The 14959-nt window shown below is 45.4% G+C and overlaps 1 protein-coding gene across 4 annotated transcripts in view; it reads left to right on the top strand.

Moving 5' to 3' along the window:
- Nucleotides 1-14959, top strand: part of SNX29 (sorting nexin 29) — a 222063-nt gene that overhangs the window by 29335 nt on the left and 177769 nt on the right. For all 4 annotated transcript variants that reach the window (XM_083412536.1, XM_083412539.1, XM_083412538.1 and 1 more), the window contains 2 exons: nucleotides 5440-5503; nucleotides 7564-7692. In XM_083412536.1, coding sequence (XP_083268662.1) covers nucleotides 5440-5503; nucleotides 7564-7692 — 193 coding nt within the window. The remainder of the gene's footprint in view (nucleotides 1-5439; nucleotides 5504-7563; nucleotides 7693-14959) is intronic.

Here is a 14959-nt window from a genome sequence, read left to right as displayed (position 1 = left end):
GTTTTGTCAAAACAGTTTTTAAAAATAAAACCGATTGGCAGCCGATAGATTTCCATAGATTGGCAGTAAAACATTCCGATGAGTATTAAAAAATTGTTTGAGTCTTCCTTGTGCAGGGTGCTAAAATATTGGTTACCAGTAGGAGGAGCAATTGCTCCTGCGCTCACTTGCTGCTTCTAACTCTTGGCCAATTTAGCAAAACCGTTATATGGGATAATTTTTCTCTGCTTTCGTGGGTGATATTTAACCTCATTTTCAGCTATCCTGGAAGTTGATTTAAACCCTTAAGCATCAAAGGTCAACCCAGGATACCTATAGAGCAGGAGACATTAAACATGAAAGATAAACGCTGGCTCACCTTTTAAGCAAAGAGGGTGTCTTCCGAAGTCGGTGTAGGAATTCCTCGCTTAACATACACGGTTTGCAAAATAAAATAAAAGTCCTAATAGGAAACTGAAGCAAAGTTGATTCCACATAGTATTTGGGCACTTATGTGGTCACCTGCAGCGGTCTCAAGTTGTGGTCCAATCCCCACTAACTCCAGCGTTCTCCAACCTGGTGCCCTGATGTTGTTTGGTTGTTGAGCTATGACTGCCACCATCCCTGACTGTTGGTTATGGTGGCTGGGTCTGATGGGAGTTGTAGGTCAAGCACATCAGAAAGCAGGTAGTTTAGCCTCCTTCACAGAATCACAGAATCACAGAACTGTAGAGTTGGAAGGGACCCTGAGGATCATCTAGTCCAACCCCCTGCAATGCAGGAATATGCAGCTTTCCCGTGCAGGGATTGAACCTGCAACCTTGGCATTATTAACACCACACTCTAACCAACTGAGCTATCTAGGCTGTTCCATTGATCTAGTGTTTAGAGTGTTGGACTCCTGGTAGTCAGTCAGTCAGTCAGTTTTATTGCACATAGCCAAAGGCTGCCACAATGTGCACAGAATCATTCAACAATTAAAATATGCTGGATTAATACAAAAAACTTAAAACATTGATCAATCAATCAATCAATCAATCGTTACAAATCATTACAAAGCAATACACAATTCCTACAGCCTACCTACAGGTTAAACAAGCATTTTGTTCAGAATATAGGGATCACTGGTTCTCGCAACCACCGATAAAAACTTGGCCACTGCTAATGTTCTAGCATTTGTCCGGTCTTCGAATAGGAACCTGACATAGTGAGCCTCTGATTTTCCCGGGAAAGGTACCAGCAAGGGTAGTATCAGTTTAGCCCTGGCTTGCTCATATTTTGCACAGTGCAACAAAATATGTTTTATGGAATCGATGTCTTGAGCACACGAGCAAAGTCTGTCCTGGTAGGGAACTCCTCTCAACCTGCCATCCAACACTGCAGAAGGAAAGACGTTTAGTCTGGCTTTGGTGAAAAGCCTTCGATAGTTTGGTACTGTCAGGTTTTTAATGTAAAACATTTATATTATCAAGGCATTACCTACTCTAAACAGAGCTATAAATATACCTTAATATACAGGTTAGGACATTAAACAATAAATTTTATAGGCTAAAATCATCACAAGGCCACTAATATATTAAAAAATAATGTTAATACAATGTGCAATTATATTCGGAGTTTGGTGATAAAGATAGAATATAGCTTGATGTAGATAGGTTCAAATAGATTCATCTCCTTTACAGTTGGTGACTCGCGGAGCACTCGCAGCATAAGAAAACACAGAAAGAACACACTGTCAAAAGGGAAGCAGCACAAACACCACTATAAAGCAACTAAAAATCAGCTATCTAAAAATTGCAAGCAAAACCCTCAGCAATAAAACAAAACAGTAAAAGCCTGTTGAAAGTTAGAATTTTTTCACCTTGGAGTGAGATTTCTAGCCATGGCGCTCTCTGTTTCCTATATTTCACAGTGGCTTAGTGCAGATTAACACTGTCTGATCTCTTAGCCACATTTGCTCGCTTGATTCTCCCTTTTCACCCATCTGCCCCTTCCCATTTTTCAGCTAACTGTGGTTCTTGTTATCTTTGTGCTGGCGATTTTGCTAACTGTAGTTAGTGCCAAACCACAGTTCATATTGTGAATCCACAACTTTCTGCTAGTTTCCCAAATACGTACCCAGATGCTGTGACAAATTGGAATAATTGAAATATATTAATATACAATAATGGTGAAATACATTGGAGCATATTAGCTGCCTGGTGTTGATCAGAGCTTTGGTCTGGTTCAGCTCTGTCTACACTGAGTGGCAGTGGCTATGTCTATGCATTTGCAAAGTATCTTGTTTTAATGTATGACTTTCCACCCTTCTATTACTAAGGAATGGGTTCTGAGTAGGGAGACTTCCAGCTGGTTGCATAGCAACTCACTTCTATAAACATGTAGCAGGTGTATAATACAAAGTACTGTGTGATAATAAAAGCCACAAGACCCACAGCTACAAGTGGTTTTTGACAGCAGTGTTTTGTTATGTTTTAAAGGCTGCAACCTATGTTTTGTTGAAAGAGAACTTTCTGCTCCTCCTTTCTTTCCTTGCCAAGTCTGGAAGCACCTCTTCCCCCTTTTTTGTCCAATGTGCTTTGCTAACACATCTCAAAGAACTTCCGCTCTTCAAAAGCGTAGCGACTCTCCTGGTCTTATCTGCATCAGATCACTTAGGAGCGTACTGTATTGTCTACACGGACTGCCAGCAGCTCTCCAGGGGGCCAGGAGTCTCTCCCATCCCTACCTGGAGATGCCACTGGGGACTAAACTGGGAAATTCTGCATGCAGGGCAGATGCTCTACCACTGAGCTTGTCCCCCTTTGCCTTAAATCCACCAATCTTCCTGAAACACTGGTCCTAAAAGTATTGCTTTCGGTTGCAGTCCTATGCACAAGCCTGGAAGTGAGTCCCATTGAAATCAGTGGGATTTCCTTCTGAGCAAAGAGCCATAGGATTGCTTTGTTTGTTTTCATTGGGACGCGGGTAGTGCTGTGGGTTAAACCACAGAGCCTAGGACTTGCCGATCAGAAGGTTGGCGGTTTGAATCCCGGCGACGAGGTGAGCTCCCGTTGCTCGGTCCCTGCTCCTGCCAACCTAGCAGTTCGAAAGCACGTCAAAGTGCAAGTAGATAAATAGGTATCGCTCCGGTGGGAAGGTAAACTGTTTCCGTGTGCTGCTCTGGTTCGCCAGAAGTGGCTTAGTCATGCTGGCCACATGACCCGGAAGCTGTCTGCGGACAAACATCGGCTCCCTCGGCCTATAGAGCGAGATGAGCACACAACCTCAGAGTCGGTCATGACTGGACCTAACGGTCAGGGGTACCTTTACTTTACTAACATTTTCATCAACAGAGAGGAAGCAAGGAGTAGGTTTTTTGTTTTCGTTTTTTTACTTCTGCCATTGTGTAATGTATATACAATTGAACAACAACAACTCCTCCCCAATAAATATGGCCATAGGATGAGGCCATCACTAGGTGATAGAGCCCATTTTGTTTTTTAGATTCTAAGCCATTTTTTAAACAACAACAACAACAACAACAACAACAAGAAAGCCAGTATTAAAAACTGCTCAAATGTCTGTATACAAGAGCTGTGTCCCTGTTATGAAGGTTCTTGGGGCAGGACTAAAGCTTTCCTATGTTATTTCCCATAAGCTGTTATGTTTCTGTTCCCTATAATGTGTCAGATTAATCTGTAAATTAAAAAGAAAAAACCACCACTCAGAGAAATCAAATTTATATTCTGGCATTGAGCTACAGAAGCAATCTGAGACTAAGGTCTTAGCCAAGAGTATATCTGGATATATGCTGACAGATGACTTCACTTTACAGCTCCTTCTCAAGAGGTGATTGTGAGCTATCCTTATCTAATCCTTGACTAGCCACCGAGAGTTTTTAAAATTAATAACGTGCCCTGGAGAAGGGGTACATCTGTACTAAAGCATGTCTCTTCCTGAGCACACGTTCTTCTGAGTTCTGTTTGTATTCCTGCTCCTACTGATAAATCTGTCAGACTAAGCCATTTGGAAGCAAAATGTTCCAAGACTCAGTGGCGCTCTCGGACAGTCCGTATTTTCCACCGCGGCCTAGTTGCTTATTGGGAGTCATAACACAAATGTCGCGGACATCAGATATCTGTGGAGGAAATTATTTAGCCTCTCTCTTGATTCCAAAAGCTTGCAGGCAGGGTGGTTGTGGTTTAGGTATTCATCTAAAGCTTTTTCAGCCCCTTCTTGGGCAATCTTTTGCAAGCCACATGCCATTGGTGGCTGGGGCCAGAGGCAAAAGGGGGCAGAGCAATAATGCAAAATTTACCTGCGTACAGTGGGCACCTTTGTACACTTGCACAACTCTCTTTGACCTTCAGGCAACCGAGAGGCATGATCAGGGTTTAAGGAGTCATTCCAGGCAGGCAAAAGCAGTCTAGGATAAGGTTACCAGATTTTTTTCAAAGAATCTGGGGACCCTTTTTTTTTGAAAAGAGAAAAAAAAATATTTTTAAAAAATCATTTAATTTTTTTTTTAAGAAGTAATATCTTCTCTTCTGGGTCTCCTCTGTCACTCGGCCTTCCCTTGGGCCCCGGCCTGATCTCTTGGAGCGCTATCTGCCATGGAGTTCGGGTCAGGCCTGGGCTCGGCCATGTGTCCTTGCCCTCCCGGTGCTCTCCTACCTCTCTTCTTCAGCGGTGGCAGTGGCAGCAGCAGCGCAGCAAGGTCGGGGCTCTCCTCTTTTTTTGCCTACCTCTTTCTCTTCCTTTTCCTTCTCCTTTGCTCCTTCTCCCTGCGTCGGCTCCGGGGTTTTTACAGGCCCTGGAGCACTGCTGGGCAGTCGGCCAGGTGGCCGGGCGCTCTCACTCCTGGCTAGATTTGGGTCATGAGGCGGGTCAGTGGTTCCCCCAGTTGACGCGCCGGGCACCCCCGGTTCCCCTTCGGCAGCAGCAGTCTCAGCAGCCTGGAGCCAGCCTGGTAGTGCAGTTGGCTCTGGCTGGCTTCAGGAGCTGCTCACTGCTCTGGCACCTGCCATTTTGCCTTGCCGGAAGTCCCCATATGATGCGTCTTGTGCCGTTGAACCAATCACGCAACATTCATTCCGTACTAATAAATCTACAACACTCACAATATAAATCCCGGGACATTAAATGAAATCCAGGGACGGATTTTGTCCGGGGACAGATTTGTAAATCAGGGGACTGTCCCCGGGAAACGGGGACATCTAGTAACCATAGTCTAGGAAGGAGTGTTAGGGTGAAGGAGTGTCTTAGAAAGTCAAACAAAGAGATTTGGAAGGCTGCATTTGACCCCTGGGCCTGAGATTCTCCACCTCTGTTCTAAATTTTACAATACATTAAAAACGCCACCACCAAGCAAAACACCACATTGGTAACGGGTATGAATTTCAGAGCTTTCGTTGTGTAAGACACGTAACTGGAGCGATATATTCCATTTCTCTCCCTGCCCCCTGTTTTCTTCCGCAGCTGAACTTCGGCAAGCCATTGTGGCCATGATGAATAGGAAGCATGAACTGGAAGAGCAGAGCAGGTAACCAGAGTGCAGTGCCTTGGTCAAGCTCATGCTAAGATGCCATATCCACAGCATTAGGGTGGGAGGAGTATTCCTGGATTGCATTTGCATGTGAAGGGGTCAAGAGGATGCTGCCCCACCAGACTTCTGCCTTTGTACCCCACTAAGTTTGCCTCCATGCTAGCGCACATATTGGTCCTGTGTTTGGTGCCAGCGTGAAGAGAGCCCTGTGGCCACATTCTTAGTCACACAGGGCAAGGAATACTCTACACTTAGTGGTGTGCAAGGGCTCCCCCGGTGATCAGGAACCCTGAGTGAAACACACCTGTACAGGTTTGGGGTCCCTTTACACTGACCCTGGAGTAAACGCATATCGTGGTCCTTGTATCCCTCTCTGCTAAACCAATAAGCTGTAAGGAATGGTGGGGGAAACGTGAAATGAGTCATCACTAGAGGTATGCATCTTGAATAATCGTTGCTGAACGTTCATACCATTTGATGTTTCCTAATAATCTGTTTCAAGCGCCGTTCATTAGCATTTGAATAAAACTGTAATTCTGGAGGAGCCACCGTTTTTATGTTTTTAGATAGCGCATGCATGTGCTGCAGACAGCACCGTCCCAGTAGAGGCATTCCCTCCTGTACGATGACACCTTTTGAATAGATTCATCGAGACGTTGCCTCCTGAGTCACAACCCATTGTTATACGCAGATGCTCGAGACGCTGTAGGTGAATGAAGGGCTCTGAATTGTAGGGAAGTTATACATGCCTAGTTGCGGCAAGCCAAAGATACGTGCGGCACACATGAGAGCTCTGTTCCCTTTATGGCAGAAGTGTTGGGAAACCAGTGGCCCTCCAGATCAGGCATCCCCAAACTCGGCCCTCCAGATGCTTTGGGACTACAACTCCCATCATCCCTAACTAACAGAACCAGTGGTCAGGGATGATGGGAGTTGTAGTCCCAAAACATCTGGAGGGCCGAGTTTGGGGATGCCTGCTCCAGATGTTCTTGTGGAACAGCAACTCCTATCAGCTCCAGCCAAACATGGCCGGTAGTGAAGAACGATGGGAGTGGGAGTCCCACAATACCCAGAGGGCCACAGGCTTCTGTCCCTGGAGGGCTGATGGACCATTCCTGGAGTAAACCCTGGGCCGCTAATTTGTAACAGCTGGCCTTGACATCAAAGCCAGGTCAACTGCAAAGCAGGTGAAACTTGTGTTACCATCTTCCTACTTTGCTATGGCTCCCCCCGAAGGGAGAGGAGACCTCTGGAACATCCCTGAAGGACTCTGTACTTACACACCATTGATTTGTAACAGCTGGCCTTCACACCAGACTTCTGGGTGGGGAGGTTAAAGGGTGTGTGTGGAAATTGTCGGTTTGATATGAATGACATTTGGATTAGGATGAGGTTGAGGTTTTGTTTATTTGCTAGTTAGTGGGCCAGAGTATTTCTTTGTTTATTATTTGATGGTGGCGCTGTGGGTTAAACCACAGAGCCTAGGGCTTGCCGATCAGGAGGTCGGCGGTTCGAATCCCCGCGACGGGGTGAGCTCCCGTTGCTCGGTCCCTGCTCCTACCAACATAGCAGTTCAAAAGCACATCAAAGTGCAAGTAGAGAAATAGGTACCACTCTAGTGGGAAGGTAAACGGCGTTTCTGTGCGCTGCTCTGGTTCGCCAGAAGCGGCTTAGTCTTGCTGGCCACATGACCTGGAAGTTGTACGCCGGCTCCCTCGGCCAATAAAGCGAGATGAGCACTGCAGCCCCAGAGTCGGCCACGACTGGACCTACTGGCCAGGGGTCCCTTTACCTTATACAGCTAGTATGTCTCCCCCCCCCCCCCGGATGTTATGTTCTATGAAATGCTAATGTATTGTGTAATTTCCCCCACCATTTCCCTCTAGGGTATAATGTATTGTATTTTTCTTCTTCTGTAAGTCACTTGGAGACCTTCAGGCGACGAGTGACGAATAAATTTAATGAATGAATGAATATTGAAACAGGCCTGCCTTGACAAGTGTGATGCCATGATGGACGGTGCTGTGTCCGTAACGCTGTGCCCTTTCCCCCCTTAGTTCCTTGCGGAACCTCCTTGACGGAGAGATGGAGCATTCTGCGGGGCTTCGGCAAGAAGTCAACAACCTGAAGAAGAAAGTTTCCGAGCAGGAAGAGCGCTACACCGTGAAGATCCAGGCCTTAGCAAGGTACGGAAGTGTGGGTGATGTGGCTTCCCTGGGTCTGGTGGAAGATAGCCTGGTGCTAGGGAAGCTTGCCTTTCCTTGGAGATGCTCCTCCACCCAAGACCTGTCTGGAGAACACTCAGGCTACCAACCTGTGGCTGGGAAGTGACTGTGTATGAGCAAATTGCCAATTATCTTCCTTTATTATCCAAGGCGATTTGTATCATGAATACGTCGAAATGAAAAGCTTTAATCCCTGTTGTGTGGGGGGGAACAACCCCCCCCCAAATGCCCACTACCTCAGGTTACATACGCTTCAGGTTACAGACTCCGCTAACCCAGAAATAGTGCTTCAGGTTAAGAACTTTGGTTCAGGATAAGAACAGAAATCGTGCTCCGGCGGCAGCAGGAGGCCCCATTAGCTAAAGTGGTGCTTCAGGTTAAGAACAGTTTCAGGTTAAGAACAGATCTCCGGAACGAATTAAGTACTTAACCCGATGTACCACTGTATTTACATTGATACTAGTTAACACATTATGTTTAGTGAGGTTATTATTTCCAAACAAAGAAAAAATCACTGTTAAAGCAACAGCAAATGTTTCTGGGTGTTCCCCCCCCCCTCTACATAATATTCACAAGGACCCATTTGGCTGAACCATGTCCACACGTTTGTGTGGAGTGTTCCACTGAAATGCAGAGAAGCTACGCAGCGGCAGTGCAAGTAGGGCTGGATGCAACTTCACCAACATATGGCAGGCAAAGAGCAAAACATACTTAGGATGGCACCATTCATATCCTTTCCTCTGCAAGCTCTGCTGTAATATTTAAGGTTTCACGGAAGATTGTGTCCTACGTGGATGAGGTCAGGCTCAGCTGCTGCCCCTTCCAGCTGTGCTTTCTTCTAGGTCAGGGGTTGGCAACCTAAGGCCCATGAGCCACAAGCAGCCCATGGGGGTCGTTTAACTGGTTAATGGACCCCCACCGCCTGCTCGGTCGGCTCCCGCGCGCCGCGCTAAACCGGCACGGAGCAGAGCGGGGACCACCTTCTGTAATGCTGGCCGGCTTCCCATTGGCCGCAGGAAGCTCCTGCGGCCAATGGGAAGCTGCGCACGCCTTCTCTGCACCAGAAGGAGCACCGGAAATAGCGTTTGTCCGTACGCACTCCGGCCCCCCACGGCGTCTGCGGGACTATGAACCAGCCCAAGCCACAAAAACTTTGCCAACCCCTGTTCTAGGTTGAGCAGACCAAGTTGGGTAGCTTCTGGGTTGTCCTTAGATCTCAACCCTCCACCCCAGTGGTCTTCAGCTGGTCTAGACCTAAGTCCCACCTCTCGACTCCCGAGCTGCAACATGGGACCCGCTTTCATATTTTCACTTTGGATTAATACTTAATAGTGCTAATGATGCACTTGTTTAATTCTAAAACGACAACCTGCAGATAAATATACGTGGTGTAACGCCAGCATTACTAATGAATGAAAACTAGTCATGAATGAATGAAAACTAGTCATGAATGAATGAAAACTAGGCATGAGCACCTGATTGGGCAAAAATATGTATCTTATTTTTTAAAAATGGTTCATTCTTTTCTCCTGCCACATCGCTACACTTGTGGAAATGGATACAGTGAGCATCTAATCGCAAGAACGGGCCCTAGTCCAAACTCACATGAGGTGCTCCTCTGGTCTGGTCAGCTTCAGCTGGAATCTCCTATGGTGGCAACAGCAACCCACTGGTTGAAGACCTATGTTCTATCCTTCAGAGCCCAGTCTTTGCCTTTATTTCAGAGTTCCAATTTTGAGTGCTGTAGACAGGCGTGGCAGCACCCAATGAAGGATGCTTTTTGCAAAGGGAGCTGCAACCAGCCCTATCACTGTCGGTCCCCTTCCTTTAGGGACCTTGCTTCTGGGTGCAGGGAACAAATGTTGTCTTGGGTACTGGAAATAGAAACTCCACAAAGGAAATCTGATATCTCCTCTTGTTGCACTTTAATTTGTTTACTGCTGTGTCTGTATCCCACCAAGGAGCTCTAGGGTGTGGTACGTGGTTCTTCCTCTCCCCATTTTCATCCTCACGACAATCCTGTGAGGTAGTTTAGACTAAGAGTGGCCCAAGAGTGAACTTTATGGCTGAATTGAGAATTTGAACCCTGGTTCCCAAGGTTCTAGTCCAGCATGTGCATTTTTTTCTCTCTTCTGGAATAGGTCAACCCAATTAGTAAGCTCTGTGCCTTGCAAATTCTTTCCCAATATGTTATTCCCATCTCTTTCTTTTTCTTTTCTTTTTTCCTTTTAAAAAAAGAGTGAATAGATTTTCTTAACAACACTGAGTTTTGTGCTATTTAGGGATGATGGATTATGTTTGAATGATGAGTAAGCAACTCAATAGATTTTGTTAAACCGGTTTCCTGTGTTTTTTTCTTCTTTTTCTGCTTGGTGTTGTTGTCTTGTTGATGCTCCAGTGCTCCATAATGCAACTCTGCTGTTTTCGATTTTGAAATTGGTTCCAAAAACCTGTCACCGTTCACCTTTTGCTGATTGATACATGCGGTAGTAACTCCATCTGTAGTCATTTCTACTGGAGTCTTCCTAGGTTGATTGCGGAACACAGGCGTGTTTTAACATTTCTCAGAAAGTTTGCGATATCGCTCAGTGTTAATACAAATAGGTCAGCTGTCAGCCTCAATGCAGCAACAAATATATCTAAGCCTTTGCTGCACAATTTTGAATAACAAAGAGAGACTCGAGCATCACACTTCTCAAAAGTATCTTGAATACTGGCTGTTGTAGCATATAAACAAGAGAGTCCTTTAGGTTGAAATTATGGGTCTCTCTACCCTCTGGAACAGTCTTTCTGTCCTAATTCCAAGCTGAGTCAACAGGCCTGTGTGTCATCTGTTGAAGCACTTAAGTAGGGATTGTGATGTCAGGTGACAACTTCAAAGCGGGCTGTTCTCAGCACCAATCAGCTGATCGTTGCTGGGTGCACACACCTTCAAAGGAGCTCGCTATAAGTACTGATCAGCTGATCAGTGGTTCCAGGAACCCCCTTTTGAAGTCCCTTTGTAGGTGCAATGTGAATCCAAGCAACACCTGCAAACAAAAAACTTCATTGGGGTTGAGGAGCCAAATTAGTCTGGTGGGCCAGATCTTTACCTTCTCCCACCCCTGCAAGCCAGCTTTCCCAGGTGGGTGGGGCCATGCATCTGCCAATCATCTGATGTCATTATGATGTCAGGTGACTGATAGGTGGGCAGTCCCACTCACCTCTCAGAGTTGAGCTGCCCATGTAGGGGTCGGCTTCTGCTCCGCCAGCGTGTTTCCTGCAGGGAACGCATTGGCAGGATTGCAGGATCCTGCAGGATTGAACCCTCTTCTCACCAACTGATGTCACCCAGTGGTAACAACTGATGGACGGGTGGGTGTCATCCTTTGGGCCAGCTAGGACCCCCAGAGAACCAGGATTGCCCCATGGGACAGAGGTTCCCCACCCTGGGCTCAATGGGCCAGTGGATTGACTTGGTATAAGGCATCTTCCTATGTTCAGCTGAGAAGAGTGCTTGTTCTGGGGATGTGGTTACTCTTTGGACAGCTAGCATGGACTTGTTAGAATTCCTGCTCCATGACTGCAGTCATGGGATTGTTGTCTATCACATGACGGTATATGTTTTGACTCCGCAGAGTGGGAAGTGAAGGAGACAGGATGTTTATGTTACTGTGTTCCATGAAGTGGGACTATTGTCCTTTGTTCTTTTTCTCTTTGCTGTCTGATGCTCGAGAGAGAGGGAGCCATGTTGCAGTGCTCCGTGTGTGTTTATATGTAAATAAAGTAGATTAGCCAAAATGCTGAGTTGCTGAGGGCTGTTACGCATGATGCCCAAACTCTGCGAATCCCTAATTGTGCCGGTGTCGGTTGGCATCGGTCACTGTGATGTTTGGGCTGAAGAAAGCTTAAGAAGCTCCCGAACGATTGACCAGGAGGGAGGGAACATGCCAGTCAGGTATGTGTCTCTGCCAGGGTCCTACTCAAGTGTAGGCTGAACAGGACTGTGGGGACACTGTCAGTACCCTGTAGTAGACTTCATAAATCCTTCAACTAAGACTGTTCAGCTTCCCGGCATGTCTCTTTAGGAAACGGAGTGGATGGCAATGGAAAGTAGCAAAAATTAGCTACTGACTAAGCTTAGATTCTTGGTATGAAAAGCTGAAGCTCTGAACGTGCCTTTTGCTCAGCTCTTCTTTCGGCGGTAGACTAAGCAGAGTGGATTTGCCCGAGTAACTCTACATATTAGTTGGCCAGAACTGGTTTTGAATTTGCATTTGAGGTGTCTGAAATCTTCCAAATGAAAGGGCATTCGTAATCATGCCATGTTTTGCAAAATAGAAGCACAACTTTCCCAAGCTCTTGCTGCTGTGTTTATCTTTTTTTCTTTTCTTTTTATTAAAATCAAATCTCATAAGTTATCATTTGGAAGTACAAGGAATGGGGCTGGAATCAACCATTTATCCCCAAGAACCGTGCAATTTTATTTGACAGCCAATCATAAGATCTCTATCTGTTTGTGTGTGTGTGTGTGTGTGTGCGCGCGCGTTTGTTTCCTTTTCCTTTGAGCTTTCACCAGGGCAGCAATTCTGCGAGGCAAGTAAGTGGAGAGGAATTGCAGTGTCATAGTCTCCCTATCTAAATTCTTTACCAAAGAAATGGTGATGGCTTAAATTGCTTTCGGAACAGAATTAAAACAAATTTCTAGAGAAGAGGCTTGCTTGCAGCTGTTGGCTATGGAACTTCTTATGTTCTGAGCAGAGGAACCAAGGAGGTGGCTTGTGAGATTCCCATTCCTGGAGACAGATGCTACCGTAGAGGAACCTTTAGGTTCTAGGCATACAGAGGCTGCTGCTCTACCCTGATTAATCTTGATGAATGCTCCTTGGTGAATATATCCTCAGTGTGCGGCATTCAGGCGGTGTTATCAGTTTCTACATTTTGTGTGATGGTTTTGTTCATGTTTTGGTATCTATAAAATTTAGTTCGCCTTCTGTAAAATCACCAGAAATTTTGTGTGTAAGTGTGTGTGTGAGAGAGATTCTGACTAAACATTAAAAATAATTTTCTGACAGTAAGAGCTATTTGACAGTGGAGCAGAGTGTGGTGGACTCTCCTTCATTGGATAAATAAAGGTTGGATCCACCTGTCACGGAGTCATTAGCATTTCTAATTGCATTGCAGTGGGTTGGACTAGATGAACCTTGGTTTTCCTCCCAACTCTACAATTCTATGATTCCAAGTACAGTAACAAGTAATAACAAGAAAAGCACAATATATAGCAGCATGTCAATTCAGAATGCCATTAAGACGATCAGTCATCAAAGCCAAGAGCAAAAAAGGAGGAAAGGAAGGAAGGAAGGAAGGAAGGAAGGAAAGAAGAAAATAGAAGGGAAAGGAGTCAAGAAGGGAAAGGGAAGAGAGGTAATAAACTGGCAGAGCTCTGCTATGGTGCAGTGATCCTGGTTTGTTTACACTACGGTGGAACCTCGGTTGTCAAGCATAACCCGTTCCGGAAGACCACTCGACTTCCGAGACGTTCAACAACCGAGGCGCAATTGCCGGTCGGCAAAATCCATTGAAAAAAAATGGAGAAACGCACCTCGGAAGCCATTCTACTTTCAAGGCACCTTCAGAAACAAAAGCATTCACTTCTTGGTTGTCGGTGTTTGGAAGCTGAAATGTTCGACTTCCGAAGCATTCGACAACCAAGGTTGCACTGCATCTGAAATGGGGAAGTCTGGGTTAGGAAGAACTGAGACAAATAAAACCATGGTTCAAGTTCATGGCTAGTGAACTGAAAGTAAGCTAGAGATCCTTCTTTTGGGTGTGATGTGGAACTGAAGTTTACACAAAACCAGTGGTCTAAGAGGGGAGCAACATGGGAGTGGCCATGATACTCCACACAGGTCGATAAACCATAGTTTACCAGAGGAGGAATATTAATATCTTAACTGGCTTGTAGTTCTTTAGCCTTTTATAACTTTGCACCTATGCTACTTCAAATCCATTTCAATTAAAAGCTTCGTTCATGGTTGAACTTTGATTTGTCAAAAGTCTGCGTTCTCTCCCTTCTGCATTACGGAAGGAGCAAATTTGTTTCCAGGATGGCATATAGCAATAACGTGTTTCACTGTGCAAACATCTGAAAAACGTAGTGTGTGCAAAAGTTTCCTTTCCAAACTTGGCAGTAAAATGCAAGTGCCTGAAATTTATTAAAACATTTCATTAAGCATTTAGGGTGCTAAATAATTTACTTAGGGTTAGCTGAATAGCAGCTAAATTACATAACATGAATTCCGACACTTGTAAAGCATGAATTTCATCCTTGAGCTCCAATCCCTCCCAAATGTAGAAACAGGACATTTTATGTAAGATTGTAACCAATCAAGTTTTTCTTGGAGTAGACCCACTGAAATTAATATACCTAAGTTAGGCATGCTCACTAATTTCAGTAGGTTTACTCTATTGATAGCTGGAACCCATTATTTTTATATTAGCATGGGAAGACCTGTAATTGACATCTTGAAATATTTCCAGAGAGTTTTCAGTAAGTGGAAAAAACCCCAAGATGAAATGTATCTAATGAATTCAAAGCAGGATAGGTGCAAAGTAATTTTAAAACGACAAAGTACTGTATCCAGCTGTGTCCAGAATTGCTGTTGTTGGCATCCATCTGTCTCGAGAGACAATGGAGTGCGCCTCCAAGGGTGAAGTCGGACCGCTGCTTTGACAGCACTGCAGTGACCTTCCCAGGGTGCAAGTCTGGGCAGTGTGTTCTGGGCTGCCCAGAAGACAAGACCGCTCTCTCACCCTCACTGATGTGGTCCAAAGGAAAGCAGAGCAGTAGCTTTGGGACCAGCTTGGCTGCAGGAGTTGATGGAAAGAGGCATGCAAGGTGCCCTCCAACTGTCTTAGGGACTGCACTCTGGATTTGTGTAGGGCTTACTCTTTAGCCTTTTCTTCTCCTGAAGATATCCCACAAGGCAGTGGACGTTGAGGATCAGAGTTTCCCTTTTCCTAGATGGGCAACCTTCCCAGGTTGACGATCCCCACCTGCCTCTCACTTTCCTCTACAGCACGTGCAGAAATTGTCTTCTTTCCCATGGGACTCACTATTGGTCTCGTCCACTCCATCTGCCAGAGCCTGTCTTCACATGCAGGGGAAATCCCTAGAAACACTGAAATTAGTGGAACAGCAATTTCTTTATCCTAATGCAAATTTGTTGCCTCATTCAAACTTTCATAA

This window comes from Podarcis tiliguerta, assembly GCF_965153285.1.
Source record: "Podarcis tiliguerta genome assembly, chromosome: 14".
Taxonomy (NCBI): domain Eukaryota; kingdom Metazoa; phylum Chordata; class Lepidosauria; order Squamata; family Lacertidae; genus Podarcis; species Podarcis tiliguerta.
Note: the sequence above shows the minus strand (reverse complement) of the source record. Positions and strands in the feature narration are given on the sequence as shown.